Source organism: Ambystoma mexicanum, chromosome 1p (assembly GCF_040938575.1).
Source record: "Ambystoma mexicanum isolate Mex_15411 chromosome 1p, UKY_AmexF1_1, whole genome shotgun sequence".
In the NCBI taxonomy this organism is placed as follows: domain Eukaryota; kingdom Metazoa; phylum Chordata; class Amphibia; order Caudata; family Ambystomatidae; genus Ambystoma; species Ambystoma mexicanum.
In genome coordinates, this window is record NC_090921.1 from 678429944 (window position 1) to 678449658 (window position 19715).

General features: G+C 48.7%; 1 protein-coding gene across 1 annotated transcript in view; it reads left to right on the forward strand.

Annotated features, from left to right (window-relative positions):
- Positions 1-19715, forward strand: part of PRUNE1 (prune exopolyphosphatase 1) — a 286990-nt gene that overhangs the window by 191813 nt on the left and 75462 nt on the right. Inside the window, exons 3-4 of the mRNA XM_069649764.1 lie at positions 7108-7313; positions 8221-8405. Coding sequence (XP_069505865.1) covers positions 7108-7313; positions 8221-8405 — 391 coding nt within the window. The remainder of the gene's footprint in view (positions 1-7107; positions 7314-8220; positions 8406-19715) is intronic.

Here is a 19715-nt window from a genome sequence, read left to right on the forward strand (position 1 = left end):
CTGTCCATATTTTGCACCAGAGTAGTAGGTCATGGCACATGTTTGTTTTAGGGTCTGAATTTCAAAGGTGATCCCAGGCTGAGGACAGGGCGTGGAGATGTGAATGTGTGAGCAGGATAGTGTTGGTCAAATGGAGTCATAGATGCATAGTGAAAGTCGTAGAAAGCACGGTCCATACAAGAGGCATAAATGGGGGAAAGAGACGAGAGAGAGATCCTCACATGAAGGTAGGAGCAAGAGATTCCCTTCTGAATTTCCTCTTACTCATTGAAGAGGGGAGGCGAGGAGTAGAAGGTGGCAGGACTGAGATGTTAAAGTGAACAATAGAGTGATCAGAGGGTGGGGGGGTCAATGGAGAGGTCAGAGGAGGAAAGTGAATTTGAGAGAGAGGCCAGGTGAAGAGAGTTCCCAAAGTAGTGGGTATGTTGGTAGAGGAGGGATCAGAGGGAGTGGTCAGATCAGAGGGATTTAAGTTCAAGGCAGGTGGCTGCAGAGGATTTAAGATGGTTAAAGTCCTTGAGCATGACAATAGGGATGTCTATAGAACATACTCAATGAGAAAGGTCAGATCAGGGTAGGAGTTGAGAGAACCAGATGGTCGGTGGAGAGACAGAACAGTGAGAGGAGTAGGAGGGAAGGGTCGAATAGTGGCATATATTCGAAAGTGGAAGATTTGATGTCAGAAGGGGGATAATGGGACAGTCTTGAGGGAATTTATTGGTAAGGAACCCCACACCACCACCGTTCCCAACAGATCTGCGCGATTGGGAGAAGGTAGGAGGAGCAGTATGGAGTGCTGCAAATGTAGCAGCCATGAGGGTAGATCCAGATTTCTGTGATAGCAAGACGTGAAAAATAAGGGCGATGAGTCAGTGATGTAAGAAGACTTGTTGCAGAGGGATTGTGCATTACAGAGGCCAAATGAGAATGGCGGAAGGTGGGGGAGAGGAGCAGATGTGCTGTAGGGGAGGGGATAGGTGAGGTTGGAGATCCTGGAAGCATGGGAGAATCTTATGTGAGGGGTGCGGGTGCAAGGGGCGGGGGGATGAGGAAGATGGGGAGGATGGAGACTGATGCTGAAGTTACACCAACTTGAGGCTGATGGCCATGCGATTACAAAAGGAGGTGTGCAAGTAGAATGAGCAATATAATGAAATCAAGATAAATGATGGGAGAGGGGGAGAATATCAATCCCATCCCGTGCACTGGTGAGCATATGGGCTACACTGTGCACTTCACGCAATGGAGAAAGGGCGGCCTACGGGCCTTTGATAGCTCTCTGCATAAGGTGGGGGATTGCTACCATAGAAAAATGCATCTGCCAGAACAAAGGGAGAGGTGTCCCAGCACTACTAATCCAAAAGGGCGAACCAGTGCCCCAAAACAAAAATGAACGCAGCAGGAGACTGAGGTTGAACCTCTTCACTTGCATTAAAAGTCAATAAAAAATATGGAAACGTCCAGCATTAGAGCTGGGGGTTTACAAGAAGTAGTGGGAAGGTTTACAAAAATATTCCTAAAGCAGACATTCAAGCCTATTCAGGGCAGAGAAAGGTAGTGAAGGAGGATGAAAATGAGCATGTGATACTTGGATCTGGATATAACCAAGTGGCTTGTTTCCTTCCGTTGGGTGGCATGCCAAGTCTAAAGCTAGTGTTTTCTTTCGTTGTTGATGGCTTCGAAACCCTGATCTGATACCCCTCAATCATACTTGGAGGGTTCATAGTATTAGCAGAGCAAAGTTTTTGGTTTTTGCTTTCCTCAAGTTGTTTAGCATTATTGTTATTAGGGTATTTATTGAGCGCAAACCTAACTTTGGGAAGCGATTAATCGCTTTAAATTCATACAGGGAAGAATAAGGTTAGGGGCATAGAAACAGGGAGTAGGGATCTAACTGGTGAGGGAGGGCAATAGTCTGCAATGGATCTACAAGCGACCAGGGGAGGAAATAGTGGGATCCGATCACCCAGTCTTAGGTAAGGTGGGGAGACCTAGGTTTTGAGGATGAGTTATTCCTGGAAGAGGAGGGTCTTGATCTCCTTCCTGAACTGTAGAAGCGAGAAGGCAAGTTGGATGTTGATGGGGGAGGAGATTCTTGGGGCATAGATGGAGTAGGCTTGTCTTCTTTTTATTTCTTTCCTGTACCGGCAGAGTTCATGCCTGCACAGGTCTTTGCTTCTGGTGGATCATAGGCCTCCAGAGATGCTGAGATTCTCAGTGAGGTCGTATTGAGACTTCAGGGTGACAGCCATGTCTATGATGCAGCAGGATTTGAAAATGATACAGGCTTGCAGAGCGGGAGTCAGTGCAGTTTAATGAGGGTCGGGGTGATGGGGTCGAATCTTCAGAGTCCTTTGCGTCCTGCTGCAGCATGCAGGTCACATCTCAGGGGAGCCAGGGTAGTTGCTGGAGGCCTTTCAAAAGGGCATTGCCACCACCCAGGTGGGAGAAGACCATGGGTTGGACAGCAGATCTGAAGTTGTTTTCGCAAGATGAAGGGCTTGATTATTAGCAGGAGAGAAAGTTGGTACTAAGCCGTTTGTGTCTTCCTTACTATGTGCAGTTTGAAGGAGAGGTGTCTGTCGATGTCGAACCCAAGGGACCTGGCGCAGCTGGCCAGCTGGGGTGTGAAGCCCTCTAGGTGTATAAGAGAGAGCCAGGTGTGGATGTCTGGGTGTTCGATGTTGGTCAGCAGTAGGAACTCCGTCTTGGAGGGGTTGAGCATCATGCAAACACTGGACATCCTTGACTGGATCAATGAGAGGCAGGCTTTGAGCATGTGGATGTCTTCATTGCAGGATATCTTGAGATAGAGCTCCGTGTCATCTGCGTATTGGTGGATGTGGATATTGTAAGCAGCAAGGAGGGTTTCATGTGGCTCCATGTAAAGGTTGAAGATCACGGGGGAGAGGATGGATCCTCGCAGAGTTGGGTAGAGTTTGTGATCTGGAGGAATCCATTTGAACCATCTGGTGGTGATTAGCAAGGTACGCTTTGAACCATCTGAAGGCGATGTCGCTGATCTCATGCAACGATGTAGATTGTCAGTGATTGTCTGGTGGTCTACTCTGTCAAATGCTGCTAAGCGGTCAAGGAGAACCAGGAGGCAAGGATGGCCATCAATGACTTTAAGGGCATTGTCAATCACCTTAATGGTAGCTGTGTCTGTGCTGCATCTGGGTCTAAAGTCAGATTGGTAGGACTGAAGGTGGTTGCTGGCTTCAATGTGTGGAGTTGGGTGTCTACGACTTTCTCAAGGATCTTAAACCCCGACTACCAGAATTCCCGGCAGTGAACAGGGAAAGATCTGACCTACGTGAAGGAAAGCTGCTGGGTGACCAAAATAAAGCAGCAAACTGGTTGCTATTCGTTTGCAGCATTGGAGCTTTGCTGCAGCATACCCGGAACACAGACGGGTGACAAACAGACATCACTGGGCACCAGCAGAGCTGTGCTGGAAAAGGGGGCGGGCGTTGAGGCTCTTTATGCTGTCCCACCTGTGTACCACGGGGTCGGGGAGATGATCTTTTGCCAAATATTACCCTCTCTGTTTTGGGCCTTCCAATACTACTGCTAGACTCGCTGGGATTTTTTTATTGTCTTGAAGGTGAGTGAGAGCTTTTTGTTTTTCTTTTTTTTTTCTTTTTTTTTCTCACCTCCTGCATTTGCTTTTTGTAATGGGGCCACTGGACCCTTCTTAAGGTTGTGGTGTGGGGAGATCACTCCCTTTAGTTTTGGCTGCATGCTTTCCTATGGTTGCTCCCCAACCCCTGCCCTCAACCTTATGGGATGTGCTGCGTGTAGTTGTGAACCTCGACCAAGACCCGTGTGTGTGTGTCTAAGGCTCGTGGGACCAACAGTCAGTTGTCCTGCTTGAGGTACATCACCAGTTTTCGGTTGTAGGAGCATGCATCTTTGCATTTTCTCTGCAAGGCCCAGGGCTAGCTGTTCATCAATGCAAGGACTTCTGTCTGGTCAAATATCTGGAACTCTTTGTGAGTTCCAGAGCTTCCTGAAGGCTCTGCTGGGACTTTTTAAATCCTCTGTGTTGCCCTCCAGCAGGAGACGAGCATTCAGTAAATTCAACCGCTGAGTTCCGGAGTGCCTCATGACTCCGTCCGGGTCAATGCAAGAAGTGCATCAGTGAAAGTCTCTGTGGCTCCCTCCTTTGTCGTGGAATTAAATCTGTGTGTCTCTCCTCCAGTCTGATGTCTCCAGAGGCACCTGCAAACCATCAACCCTGCACGGCAACTACTGTCGCCTGGGAGTGTTTCTAACTTTTGAGGAGCTCTGGGGTCTGAAATCCCTTATCTAGTTTTAACCGGTCCCCTCGATATTGGGTTTGCATTGAACGTAACAGTCTGCTCACTTTTGCATCCGGGTCAGTACTTCTGTGGGGAATCCTTGCGAACCCCTGGGGAGGCAGCTGCTCTTTTGCTGTAACTAGTCCTAAAATCCTCTTTCACCTGGTTGCCTTTACCCTGAACTAACTGAACTTCAGTACTTTACCTGCACAGGCTCAGTGGGCTCTCCTGGCTACTCGCCTCTTCCCTCAGTAACCTTTTGGGACACCTAAAGACTACCAGAGACTTGGCGTACAGGCTAGGGCTGGACTTCTGAAGTAAGTAGTCTATTATGCTGGGTGCCTTTTTTAATGTGAGCCCTGTGTATAATGTGTGCTTAACTTATGGTCTCCCTACTTTAGTGAATACATTTATGTGTGAATTGCTTGGGATCCTAAAGTAGTGTGTAACCCCATAGTGGGTTACATAACTGAGTTGTATAGTTTCCATGTAATAGTTGCTGTGAAAATGGCCGTTTTTAAATCACAGAAAAAGGGATGTGGTGTGACACCCACAATCCATGTATTGGATGCGGGGGACACCCCCACAACTCTGTGACCCATCATACTGGTCAAGGGGGCCGGGGGACATTCCCTCAGCCCCTGCTCCCCTTGTGTGGTATATTGGAAACACTTTTACCACAGCTGGATAGCGTTGTATATATGTGCATAAGTATTTTTGCTTACCTTAGAATATTTAAAGTGTGCCTTAGTGTATTTTTTTAATAAAATATTGTTATTTTTATAACTTGCCTGTGTGGAGACTTTCCTTATCAAGTCTGCCCTCTTCTTCCTTAGTTCAGCCTTGCTGCTTGGTCACCTCTACTTAAGAAAGTGGCTTTGCTTTACTGGGGTTGTGAATAACTTTGGTATCCCCTGGTTGGCTTTTCTAAGTCCTACCTTAGGTAGTGGCTTTGCTAAACCCTCCTAGCACCCTGCCGCTGGGGAAAGCCAAATAGAAATTGGCCCGTGGGGGCAGGTGAGTGCTCCACCAAGTGGGAGAGAGAGGGGATGACTGCAGCAAGGAAGGAGCAGAATAATGAGGAGAAAGTGAAAGTGTTGGTTATTTGGTTGAAGTCAAGGGGAGAGGAGATGGGCCAAGATACCAAGTGTAGGATGGTTGAGCGGAGCATGCAGGAGACTAGGGAGTGATGAAGGTGAGGTAACAGTTGGAGAGAGAGTTTGGTACTTGGGTGAGAGAAGTGGGTGTATGGTGAGTAAGGATAAGTGGGAGAAATATGGGGGTAAGTGAGAAAGGTGACTGGGATAGTAAAAGGAGGGTGATTGCAGGAGAAGGAGGGGTGGAGTGAAGTGGTGGAGTAGGAAAAAAGTAGTACAGTGTAGGAGAAAGCAGTACACGTAAGACAGAAATACAAATGAGGGACAGATGCGAGAGAGAGGGAAAGAATAGAGCATGGGAGGAGAAGGGGTAGAGCAGAAAGAAGGGAAGGAAAGAGCATCAGGGTCAGGAATAAGAGATTGTGAGAGGGGTAAGAGCGAGAGTTCCGGCGGTTGGAAGGAAATATTTTCCTGTTTTGAAGACCATGATGATTTTTGTGGGAGCCCCAGGCTAGGATAAACCCAAAATAACCCAGAGAAAGTGAGATGGATAAGGTTGTTGCCTTCAGGCTCTCGCGTTTAGCCAGTAAGATTTTAGATAGCCGAGGTTACCGATCTTTAGTGACCATCTTGGGGATTAGAGAAGTCTGGGCTATGGTGGTGGAAGCCGGTGGAAAGACTAGAGAGAGGGACATCTTAGTTGGAACCCCTTGAAAATCATAATGACCTTTGCACTGTCAATGAGAGTTTGTGTTCTTGAGGACATTTGTGACAGGTCCTTCAGATCTGCCCTTGCCTAGACCTGAATCCGGTATCTATAAAGCTCTTCCAGGTCACTTCATTGTGTAGTGCCAAGATCCGATGTCGAGCCTTGCAAATTCAAAATTCTTTTTAGAAAGCAATCTTTGTGTTTTTGGGGCTGATCAGAGATCTCATAGTTTGGAGATCTAGCAGGGAATGGCTGTAGATTTATCTTGAAAAATATGTAAGAGCAACACAGTAGATTGCCTACCCACGAGGTTTGTGAGTTTCAATATTGTGCCATTTACTGGTGGCAACCACCTGTTGATTATTATGTGTGAGCCCTCTTCAATTTTCTGTAAATGTAACCCCCTATATTCTCTGACCACCACCACCACAAGCCTGTTCTAAGCTAAGCATGTACTACCCTTATCCTGCACCCATGTGAGCCTGTTATCCCCAAACTCTTTCTTCCACTAAATCGTTTCTCCCTTGAGCATATGATCCCCAAGTTTGTGCACACCCCTGGACATCTGCACCTCCTGAGCCACTGCTTCCAAGTGCCCACTGCCACAGTCTACATGCTGTGGTACGTCTGCTGCCATGAGCTTAGTGCCCCTCAACGTGTGCTCTACTGGGCAGAAGCTAGCTTCAGACAGATCTGACTGTACTGTGAGCGGCTTGTTTCGTGCCATGTCCCTTGTGCCAATTGGGAGTCCAGGGCCATCAAGCGCTTGACTTTCAGGTTCCATCAGACTTCTTTATTGTGATAACGTCTCAATGACACCAGAAAGCGCTTATGGACAATGCACTACTAAATAAAATATCTGTAGGTGTTAGTAATAGTTGTGATTATTGTTATTGGTCCTCGGTCAGAGATGGTTTCATATCAAGCATGCCATCTCGCTACCTGTTAAAGACCTACTGAAGTATGTAATGACTAATACTTGTTCTGTCTTTTGTAGACCTCTTCAGAGACGAAGTTGGCTTTCGTTCCTGTGCTGAACATCCCGCGTGAGGACTTCCCCCTGCGCAGTGAGGGCACATTCCTCCTGAAAAAGAATGGGATTCGGGACGGACACTTGATCTTTCGTGAGGAAATTGATCTGCTTACTCTCCACGAGGCCGGCCTCCTCTCCCTCACTCTAGTCGACCATAACGTGTTACCGAGGTTAGTGTGCACGACCGGTACCCGGCACCAACTCGGTATACAAACCATAAGACAAATGGGTTCCTATAAGTCTTTCTTGGCTTAATTTTGCATTTTAGAGGAAACGTTTATTTTATTTTTTTATGTAATCTGTATAGGACATTTGACAGCACCCTCACAATGCTTTTCCAAATCTCTCAAAATGACTTTAGTTGGATGAGCCAAGTGTAGCAGAGTTTCTGAGAAGTAAAACACATGAGATATTTGTGAGTACAATGAGAGTTGTCTGAGTTCACATTGAGCAACTTTCTGAAAAGGACATTTCCTTTGAGCTAAAGAATATCAGTTTTTCTGACACGAGGACACCTGTGTAGGTGGGGGCAGGGGGAACTCGATAATGTAGTGGTTGTTGTTGGAAATGTGGACCCTGGGCCAGACTGTGTGACTTTGTCTCAGGTGTGGCCAGCTTCATTGCCCAGTGGAAAGGTTAATGCAAGCGCAGTGCATTTGTAAATACTATTCAGAGTTCAGGGTTCTTTTTTTCCCCCTAGTAAGTTCAGGTTCAAACTTTAACATTGCATAAACATCTGTTTTTAAGTAAATCTGTATTTCTGTTACAGTTAACGTGTATGAAGCAGCTAAAACCTCAACGTTGCATGGAATTTTAGAATTTAATAATTAGGTCGGTTTTGGTAATTGGCTTAATTGTTTGCGTTTAGGAGCAGCATCTAGTCTTCCATTATAGCAGCTCTGAAGTACTAGTCTGTAGTTAATTCAGTGATATGGTGATGTCAGGTGTTATCATCACGTCTTATGTCAGAAATGACATCTTCAATTATGTTGTCATTGGTGACTGGCTTATTTCCGGTAGTCTTTTCAATATCGAGTGATCCTCACCGGGAAGGAAATGCCTCTTTTGTTTCTGAAGGGAGGACGAAGCTCTGGAGGAGGCGGTGACCGAGGTGATAGACCATCATGCCTTGGAACGGAAGCCCTCGCCCTCATGCAAAGTCACCACCGAGGCAGTGGGATCCTGCACAACCCTGGTGGCAGAGAAGATCTTTAAAGAAGCCCCACACCTCCTGGACACACAGTTGGCGTCGTTGCTGCATGGTAAGCATCTCGCACATCGGCATTATTGTATATTTTGGACAGTAGCTGGGCTTTGCTGAAGTGCAGGAAAATTGTAAACCCCTATCTAAAATTGCTAGGAAGATATGCTGAAGCCAATAAGCAATACATATAACCTACAAAAAAAATAAATAAATAACATGCTACCATGTGCATATTTGCCTTTTTGTATTGTGACCTGCAGTACTGAAAGTATGGAATTTTGTGCAGACGTTCACTGCTTGCAGAGACGTGAAGGCCCCCCTGAGAACCGCACTTGCACATTCTGTTCTCCCTATGATGGCACGAGTCTGCTTTGCCTTTCCCAGGCGCACCCACTTCCGCAACTGAAGTCTACATCCCATAGCTTAGTGCACAGCAATCCTGTGTGCAGCAGCCTCCTTGATATTGTATTTTCATGCAGTAATTAGAACGGATTAGTTTAGCAGAACAGTGTTCGTCATCGCCTCTCTCGATCTAAACCTTTCTAATTACTGTATAATTATTGATAATTGTGTATTTTGCGGCTGGGGCTATGGCGCATGAATTTTGGGGAGCTTTGTTGGGACAAGCACAGGATGTACACAAAGGCTGTCAGAAAGATGTGTGTTTTCATTTCTTTTACTTTTGATGGTGCCATATGTTATACCGCATTTGACTTTCACGTTATTTTTCAGTTTTCAAAAGATATTTGGTATTTTGCATTTTATTTAATTCGAAAAGATTTCAATTCATAAATTAAATCAAAAACAACTGGAGGGAGGCGGCGATCTTTATTTTGGGTGTGTATGCTGGAAACAACTTAAGAAAATGGCTGCAAGGTGGTGTACACCCCACTTTAGAGGGCTGAAGAAAATATGCTGATAAATTGAACAAGCTTCGAGGAAACGTTGCAAGCAATGCTTCTACTTTGTTTCATCGAAGTGAATTGGTTTGTGGTAATTCACTTCGAAGCATTTACTTTGAATTCATTTTTCGTTTCCTTTAAAAAAAAAAAAATATGTAATTGGGCAGTTCCACCATATCTCCGTACCCTCCCCCTACCTACCCTTACACCCCTTAACTACCCAATTGTACATATATAAATTACTTCCCATGAAGTAAATGCATCAAAGTGAATCACCTCAAAGTAATTCACTTCGATGAAACAACTGTACACCCAACCAACAAGACAATCACATGCCAAAAACAGATCCTGCTCTATAAAGCAGAAATCCTGAAAGCAAAGAAATTGCACTATGCCAACGGCATCTTAAAAGCGTGCAGTACACAGAAAGATATTCATGAGATACGAAAGCCGACACCTTGCGATAATGTCCCCAATGTCCCCAGAAACTCTGATGACCTCACAAACCAATTTAAAAACATAATCCTAAACATCCATCAACACAATGCCCAAGGACATAAGCCACACTATCAACCATCACCCAATCCCAGAGGCAACCACAGTACTGAACTAGGGCACACAGATTTCAACAGAAGACTTGACTAAACTAGTGAAAGAAAGCAGCAAAGCTGGCACCCCAGTAGACCCTTGCCCACCAGAGATCTACAAGAACTTCCTCGGCAAAGAGACAACTGCAAAATACTTTCGCATTCTCATGCACCATTTGCTGGATACAGAAATTGTACCTAGGCGTTTCAAAGCTGCCAATGTTATCGGAGCTCTCGCGGGGAAACGCAGACAACCTCAAAAACTACCTGGTGTGATGAATCCTGAGGTATCGTCACTGCTTTAGATGGGGAAGCCCCTTCCCATGAAGCCAGGCAGGTGAGACCCCTACCCAAAAGTCCCCCTGGGATGTTAGTCAGCGTTAGGATCTCATGGGAGGGAGGACACCATTGAGAGTAGTGAGGATTCCTGGAAAATGCAGTACCCATTTGAGCCTCCCACCTTCCCCCATAAACCCTTCAATTCCACACTACCTAGTGCCCCCATGTATTTTTGTGGTATATCTCAAGTAGGGACTACTTGGACGAGGCCAAGAGCCGTGAAGATCACTGACCAGAACGAACACAAACCTTTGAATGGTCCTATTGGTGAGCTGTCATTCAAAAGCAGAGAGGGAAGAGAACGTGGGAAGGGAAAGAATGTGCATGTCGAAGACCCAGCGGGCTTCAGGCATCAACCGACATCACCACATCCTCCACATCGCGATTTGACTCTGACTGGGGAACTGGCACCGCACGCGGGCACAGATACGGCTACCCTGGTGACGGGCACAGAATTAGTGACTTCATACCGGCTGACGGGGGGCCGGTGGTTGCAGACGAGCCCCACCAGACTCTCCACTGGATGAGGTTGGCTCCTTTCACGCCATGATGACTTTTTTCATCTGGTGCCTGAGGAGACTAAGAAGGAGGAATTCCTCTACCACCAACACAAGTCCAGATGCAAGACCATGTTGTCTGTCCCCTTGCTAGATGATCTCTGGGAAGGGGGCTTGGCTCTGATGAAGACCCCAAGCACTGCTTCGCTCAAGTGGTATATAGTGGGAGAGGAAGTACAGAGTCCCAGACTTGTCACCCAAGTGCTTGAGGTCCCAGTCTTCTCCCGACTCGGTGGACTCTGCCGCATCTATAAATGTGCTTGGCAAACCCATTGTCTGCGTCCATGGTGCCCCCTGAACAGGAGGGGAGGAAGCTGGACGCCATGGGGAAGAGGATCATTTATACTGCAGCCTCCACCATTAAGCCCGCTAATGTCCTGGCCATTCTGTCCTGCTATGACTGGGAATAATGGTATAAATTGGGCCCTATTCTGGACTTCCTACCTGAAGACAAGAAAGTTGAGACCCTGGCCCTTTTCCAAGAGGGGATGGTGGCCTCGGACCCACACCATTACAGTGGCGGTGGACATTGCGGACACAGGGTTACGCCAAATGGGCAACTGAGTTTCTCTTCGTCGGCAAGGATGGTTTGGGGGGGACCAACTTCCGACCGGACATCCAGTCCAAAGTGGTTGACATGCTGTTTGATGTAGAACTCCTTTGGCAAGACCGTCGACGAGTTGACACAAACCATCAAAATGGACACGTAGATGGCAAGTTCTCTGGGAACCCTGCAACAGTGCCGGTCGTCGTCCTTTCGTTCCTCGAGAGGGAAATCCAGCAGGTCCTCCACAGGGTATACTACCGCTTATTAATAACCGTCCTACTGCACTACTCAAGGGGCATACAGAGGACACTCGCAGGAATACGGCGGCAGAGGGCAGCGTCGCCGCAGGTTCAGAAGCAGGCCTCAACCGGCTGTGGACTTGGGCCCCCACTTATGCACCCCAGTGGGAGGCCGGCAGCTAGGTTTGTCAGCGTGTGGAAGACCATCACCACGGACAGAAAGGTGCTCGACGTACTCAAGCAAGGGCCCACCTTGGAGTTCCAATGCAGGTGTCCTCGTTTTCCCCCCTGTGGCTCGACAAGAATAGCATGTGGCGCAACTGCTACTGGACGTACACACCATGTTAAAGAAGGGGCGATAGAACCCATCCCCTAGTGTCTCCGGGGCTCGAGTGTACTCAAGATACTTTCTGGGCCGAAAGAAGTCAGGAGGGTGGAGGCCGATCCTGGACTTGAGACGCTTCAACAAGTACTTGAAGTTGCAGAAGTTCAGGATGGTCACGTTGCAGCACGTGTTCAGCCAACTGGAGGAAGACGACTTCCTGACGTCGCTCGATCTGGAAGAAACCTAGTTTCACGTCCCCATCCACTGGAGGCACCGCAAGTTCCTGCGTTTCGTGATCCAGGGACGACACTATCAATTCAAGGCGCACCATTTGGCTAAATCGGACCCAAAGGTATTTACGAAGTGCTTGGCTCTGGTGGGGCTGCATCTTCATCTTGAGGGTATCAACATCTGCTCTTAATTGGACCATTGACTGGTCCGATCCCACTCCCAGGCACTGGCGAGCCATCACATGACGAGGGCCGTGCATCTGCTGACGGATGTGGGATTTTCCATAAATTATCCGAAATCCTGCTTGGAGCCATCGCAGAATGCTCTATTTCTTGGTGCCCGACTCAACACAGTCGCTTGTCTGGCATCTTTCCCCGGAATAGATGGTGATGGCCATCCTGGGGAAGGTACAGCGCCTGTCTTCGGCACAGTCAGCTATGGTGCGGGCCGTCAAGTCGCTGTTGGGCATGGTGTCCTCCTGCATCAACCTCGTCCCTCTTTGCAGACTGCAGATTAGGCCTCTCCAGGAGGTTCTGGACGCAAGGTGGCTGCAGGTCTCAGGCTTTTGGATGGAAAAAATCGCCCTCAATGAGGAGTTCAAGTGGGGCATGTGCCCTCAGCTCATGCAAGGCAAGGAGCTTGATTTCAGGTCCCTCTGTACCAGGAGACGATCACCACGGATGCTTCCATGGAAAGTTGGGGGGCCCACATCGCAGTTGCACGCCAGGGGCTTCTGGTTGCCAGAAGAAAAGACCCTTCACATCAACGTCCTGGAACTACGGCCGGTAGTTTGGGCCCTCAGGTCGTTCCTGCCGTCACTGAAGGGGAAGGTGGTGAGGATCTTCACGTACAACACCATCACCATGTTCTACATCTGGAATCAGGGTGGGGAGTGATCTCCGGCTCTCTCCGAGGCGGCTCGGGTCCCGTGGCAGTGAACCATTCTTCAGGACATGTTCCTTGTCCTGTTTCACCTGGCAGGCATCAAGAACACCATCGCAGACTCCCTCAGCAGGGAGCTGCGTTCTTACCACGAAAGGGAACTTCACCAGGACCAAGTGGATCTTCTGTTCCACCAGTGGGGTCAGCCCCAGATCGATCTCTTCGCGACAAACTCCAAGTGTCAGAGGTTTGCGAGAAGGTTCCTGCTAGTTTAGTTTAGTTTAGTTTATTATTTGTATAGCGCCGCCTGGCCCTAGGGCATCCAGGCACTTGCGATGAATACAACAAGAATAATGAATACAACAAGAATAATGCAGCAGAAATGTACAAGTCGATTACATATTTACAAATTTACAGTCTTGGTGCATGCTAGTGCGGTAGGGCTAGGCAGTTTCTTTGGATAGAAGCCAAGTTTTGGTGTTGTGTCTAAATCTGTGAAAGGACGGTTCTGATCTCAGCTCGAGTGGAAGTGAATTCCAAAGTTTGGAGGCAAGCACGGGGAAGCTGGAGCCACCTGCTTTTTGGAGCTTAAATCTTGGGATATTTAAGCAGTGCGTTTGAGCTGATCTGGTAGGGCGCGCTGGGGTGTGGTGCTTGAGGTTGTCGGATAGGTATCTGGGTGCTTGGTTAGCTAGGCATTTGTGTGTGAGTGAGATGGTTTTATATTCAATTCTTTGTGGTATGGATAGCCAATGGCAGGTGCGTCTGGCGTCCGAGATGTGTTCATGTTTGGGTATGTTCAGGGCTGCTCGCAAGGCGTTGTTTTGTATGACTTGTAGTTTGTTGATGTTTTTCTGACTGGTTCCCAAGTATAGCGCATTGCAGTAGTCAACTTTGGAAAGGACTAGCGCTCTGGCTAAGGTGATGCAGTTGGATGGTGAGAGGTAAGGTCTGCTGGCATTGATAAGTTTACAAGTGTAAGCAGTGGCTGATGAGATGGAATTGATCTGTCTTGTCAGTGTGAGGGAGGAGTCGAGGTAGATTCCTAGGGTTTTGACGCTGTTAGAGACGATGATGTTATTGCCGTCTATAGTGAATGCTTGATAGAGTTTGTCGAGTTTATTAAGTCTGGGTTGGGAACCTAGGAGAAGAAGCTCGGTCTTGTCGTCATTAAGGCATAGGCCATGCTTGGCCATCCATTCTTGGATAATGGAATAAATGTTGTTGAGAGCAGTGAGGTCGGTGGAGTAGTCGCCTGTTAAAGGGATCAGTATTTGGGTGTCATCTGCGTAGTTGGTGTAGATGACACCCAAGCGGTCCAGTATGTCAAAGAGGGGTTTCGTGAATACATTGTATAGAGTGGGGGAGACGCAGGAGCCCTGGGGGACACCGCAAGTGACTGGGGCTGGGATGGCAGAGGCTGTGGGTGCGAAGACTCTCATGGATCTGTTGTTAAGGAAGGAATGGATCCATGCGTTGGCGTTATCTGAAAATTTGGCTGCTGAGGATAGATGTTTGCAGAGGATGTCGTGGTTGACCAGGTCGAAGGCGGCCGATAAGTCAAGGAGGAGAAGGAGGGCTAGTTTACCATTGTCTTTAATGTTGTCCATCTGTGTCTTAAGGTCAATCAGGGCGGTCTCAGTGCCGTGTTTGGGGCGGAATCCTGATTGTCTGAGTCCTAGTAAGTTATTTTTCTCAAGGTGGTTCTGTATCTGGAGATAGGCAGCTCTGTCGAGGATTTTTAGTAGGAAGGGTACAGTCGTTATGGGTCTGTAGTTGGTGGGGACATTAGGGTCAAGGGTGGGCTTCTTAAGTAAAGGAAGAACCCAGGAGTCCTTGAGGTTGTTGGGCACTATGTTGGAGGTGAAAGATGCGTTGATGAGGGAGGTGATGAAGGGAGCAAGTTGTTTGGCTGCATCTTTAATGATAGGGGCTGGGCAAGTGTCGCCTTGGCATTTGGATGGTTTAAGAGAGTAGATTATTTCTTCAACCTCTTTAATGGTTATGGTGGAAAACTCAAAGAGGTTATTGTCATCATTTTGGGGGGTGGTGTGGGTGTGTGTAGAGGGGGTGATGTTATCGGAGAGGGTGAGGCTTTCTTTCTTTGTCAGGATTTTGGCTTGTAGCGTGGCAATTTTGCCTAGGAGTGCTTCCTGGATGTTCGTACACCAGTGGATGTCTTTGTTGCAAGTGTCTGGAATGGGGGAGGGTGATTCAAGTTCTCTCAGGATATTGAAGAGCTCTTTGGTATTAGATTTGGCGTTGCTGATTCTTTCATTGTACATGTTTTTTTTAGACTGGATGATGGCTGATTTAAAGATGTTCGATGCTAGTGCGTAGGATGTCTTATTAATAGTGGATGGTGACTGTTTCCATGCTAATTCAGCTTGTCTTTTGGCTTTGCGGAGTGTTTTTAGTTTGGGGGTGAACCAGGAATTGAGGTGTGCTCGTGGTTTGGCTTTCCGAAGCTTGAGTGGTGCTATGGTGTTTATGGCCTTAAGGATAGTTGTGTTGTATAAATCTACTAATTCAGTAGGGTTGGTCATGGTGGGTGAGAAGTCGATGATGGGTTGGAGTAGCGGGAGGAGTTTCTCTAGTGTGATATTTTTGTTGTTTCTTGTGAGTGTGGGTGGGGCATTGGAGGAGGGCACTGGTGTTTGAGTGCCTTTGTTGATGGTGAAGGTAATAAGGTGGTGATCGGTCCAGGCGCATGGAGTGTTGGAGAGGATGGTAGTGTTGCAATTGAGGTCAGCTATCCAGTCAAGGATGCGGCCTTTGTTGTGTGTGGGTTGTGCGATATGGTGGGTGAGTCCTAATTCTGAAATAGTGTTGGCGATAGTGTGAGCTTTGTCATCTTTCTCATCATTGAGACCTAGATTAAAGTCTCCTAGGATGAGTAGTCGAGAGTTAGGTTTGATATTGTTAGAGAGTAGAAGGGCTATGTCGTCATTAAAGGATAGTATAGGGCCTGGCGGTCTGTAAATGAGGTGGATGGTGATAGTGCTTGTGTGCGTTGTGGATAGTTTGAGGGTGAGTAATTCCGCTGATGTCAGTGATTGGTTTTGTATGTGTCTAATGTTGATGGAACTTTTTGCAATAACGGCTACTCCACCACCTTTAGCTGTTTGTCTGTCTGCACGGTAGATGGTATAGTCATTGGGTATAGCAAGTGATAGAGAGGGGCCAGATGCTGGGTGGAGCCAGGTCTCTGTAATAGCTATGAAGTCGAGATCATTGACGGTAATAATGTCGGCAATGTCTAAGGCATGGGCGACTACAGATCTCGCATTGATGAGTGCACCTTTAATGGTTTCGGTGGTGATGCATGATTTTTTGGTGTGGGTGCGGGGGGAGGGTGCGATCAGGCCGTGTGATATCTGGTCTGTCGGAAGTGTAGGGCGTGTGCAGTGTGGGGCAGATTTGGTTAAGGTTATGTTTTGTTTGTTGCCTAGATTGGGGAAGGATGCGGGTGTGTGTGTTCTGGATCTGAGTCGGGTGAATCTCGATAATCCTGAGCAGGGATAGGATCTGCTGGTAGTGAGGTTCGTGATAGTGGGTTGGCCGATGGGAGTAGTTTGTGATGCTTCTTGGGGGCTGGGGGTGTCTGCTATGCGATGAGAGTCAATGGAGGAGGTAGGCTGGAAGGGGTTGATGTTGGGTAGGAAGGGGGTGGGGCAGGGTATGGGATAATGTCTGGGGCAGGCTAGTCTGCTGAGGCCGTTGGGGTGTAAGCGAAAGTGTGACCCTGTACAAGGGGTGTCATGGGGGACCAGGCAGAATGGGAACATAATGAGGAAGGTCCAGGTTATCATGTCTGAGTTTAGAGGGAACTGACGCACAAAATCGTCAGAGAGAAGCTAGTGCGCAATGTTAGTACACAATGGTGCTGCAGTGAGGGTACTAGCGCAGAGAATCGGAGAAATGCTAGTGCACAGTGCTGATACCCAGTACTAATACACAGTGTACTCTGAGCGACCATAAGGCATTACACAATGTCACAGTAGTCTCTAAGCGACCATAAGGCACTTACACAATGTCACAGTAGTCTCTAAGCGACCATAAGGTACTACACAATGTCACAGTAGTCTCTAAGCGACCATAAGGCACAACACAAGTGGTCACAGTGGTCTCTACGCGACCATAAGGCACTACACAATGTTACAGTGGTCTCTAAGCGACCATACGGCACTACACAATGTCACAGTAGTCTCTAAGTGACCATAAGGCACTACACAATGTCACAGTAGTCTCTAAGCGACCATACGGCACAACACAAGTGGTCACAGTGGTCTCTACGCGACCATAAGGCACTACACAATGTTGCAGTGGTCTCTAAGCGACCATAAGGCGCTACACAATGTCACAGTAGTCTCTAAGCGACCATAAGGCACTACACAATGTCACAGTAGTCTCTAAGCGACCATAAGGCGCAACACAAGTGGTCACAGTGGTCTCTACGCGACCATAAGGCACTACACAATGTTACAGTGGTCTCTAAGCGACCATAAGGCACTACACAATGTGAGCAGTGGTCTGTGTTATACCGTACTGCGAGAACAGGGTTCAGTGAAGGCTTGAAACAGTTCAGGTTGCTGGCTGGAACAGTTGAAAAAAGGTTGCTGTAAGGGGCGGTATGTTTACCCCAGAGGAGATGGGCAGGGGATCTAGCCCTATGCTCGGTGGTGTATACAGGCTAGAGATAGGCACAGTGCACAGTGCCTTCGAGGTGGGCCGGTTCGGAACCTGCTGGCTTGTGGTTGGCTCCCAATAGAGGAGAGGGGCCAATCACGATGTTTGCAGGGTTGCGGGGCCGGATGGAGGGCTAAAGATGCGGCGGACAGCCATCTTTAAATGGTGTGGACCTCGGGGCTTCGATTGGTGGCTGGATGCACTTTGAGTGCATTAATGGGGCAGATCCTGGCAGGAAGGGCCGCACTGGGCAACGCTGGAGCAGTGCGGATATTACTAAATAATTTGCCGCGTGTTGCCTTCAAGACGCACGCTCGTGCTGTAGCTAGGGACTCGTGACATACCTGGTGTCAGCAGCTCCAGCAGTAGATGGAAGGAGCTCCTGCTCATGGTGGCTCTGGATTGGTAAGGGCAGAGTTTCTGGCCCCTGGCTCCTAACAGGCACCCAACAGGCCTTAGAATGGCCTTCGAGCTGGCCGCCGGCGTAATCCGCCTGCCGGCGGTTCCAGCTGATGAAATGGAGGCTCAGCCTCGGTTTCACGCCGCGCTGCGCCCGGCATGGGCGAGTCAGGCGCCGTGTGGGGACAGGGTCAGGCAGGCCCTGTCCGAGTTCCCCGCTCGGCGCGTGGTTCCTCTACTGGGCTGGTGGTGCTGGGGGGGCTCCTGCCCTCGCCCCACGATGAGGAAGGATGGAGTGGGGGTTAGCAGGCACCCAACAGGCCTTAGAATGGCCTTCGAGCTGGCCGCCGGCGTAATCCGCCTGCCGGCGGTTCCAGCTGATGAAATGGAGGCTCAGCCTCGGTTTCACGCCGCGCTGCGCCCGGCATGGGCGAGTCAGGCGCCGTGTGGGGACAGGGTCAGGCAGGCCCTGTCCGAGTTCCCCGCTCGGCGCGTGGTTCCTCTGCTGGGCTGGTGGTGCTGGGGGGGCTCCTGCCCTCGCCCCACGATGAGGAAGGATGGAGTGACTACTGAGGAGCATGGGGGATGCTTTCTCGTTCCTTGGGAAGGGCTCTTCCTTTACACCTTTCCCGCTCCTGCTATGAGTGATCATCACACTCAGTGTCACTGCAGGATGATACTGATTGCTCCAGCGTGGTCGTGACAGATCTGGTACCCGGACCTGCTGCATCTGTCGGCAGCCGCATCCATTCGGCTGCCTCTTCTTCCCGATCTTCTTACCAGGAAAGTGTCCTGCACCAGACTCACTCACTCCCATAGGATAACATTGGGGATTGGACTTGTAGTGCATTGATGGGGACAAGATGGATGCCCCCACATATTTTGGTTCCCAGAACTGCATGTGCAGTCTAGTCTTTTGGGTGTGGTTCAGCCCAGAGACACCTGGGATACCCAGAGACTTTTTAAGCTACGCGCAGGCTGAGAAACATGCTTTGTGTTTTCTGCACCTGCAGCGTGACACTCATTGTGTTCGGATCGGTCTCCAGTAGGCCTGCATCTTTCTTCTGCGCTCAGCTCCTGCAAGAACAAGAACACCGTTAGGAACAGCCTTACCTTGCGGTGCTTCTGCCCATCAGTCATCACTCCTGTTCTGCGAGCATCTTCGGCGGTGTCATTCCCATCCCGGCACGCCGCTTCCTAGGGAAAAGAACAGAAAAAAGGCATTAGTAAGCATTCAGCAAATCTTCGCTTATTACGAGCTTCAAATGCTTACCTGAATCCCAGCCGCTCTGGGGGAACTCTGTCTCCGGAACTTCTCATCCATCTGCAAGAGGGAAAAGACACTCCAGGTTAGCGCGGAAACATCTAGAGGCGCTGCATACCGCGCTTACTCACCGCGTTTCTTCTTCATAACCGGCATCTACGCTGAAAACGTCGCAGCACCTAAAAGACACAGAAAAAGAACTCGGTTCAATACAAATAAGAAAGGGTCGCATCGCGCATCGCGCTCTCGTTCACCTTCAGCGCTACTCATCTCAGAAGCACGTCGCCATCGCCGGACACCGGCCATCATCTAAGGAAGGAAAGGAACGAAGTTAGAGAACTGTTCAAAAGACTAATTATACTTACCTGTCAGACTCTTGCCAGTGAAGTAACTAGGCAGCAACAAGC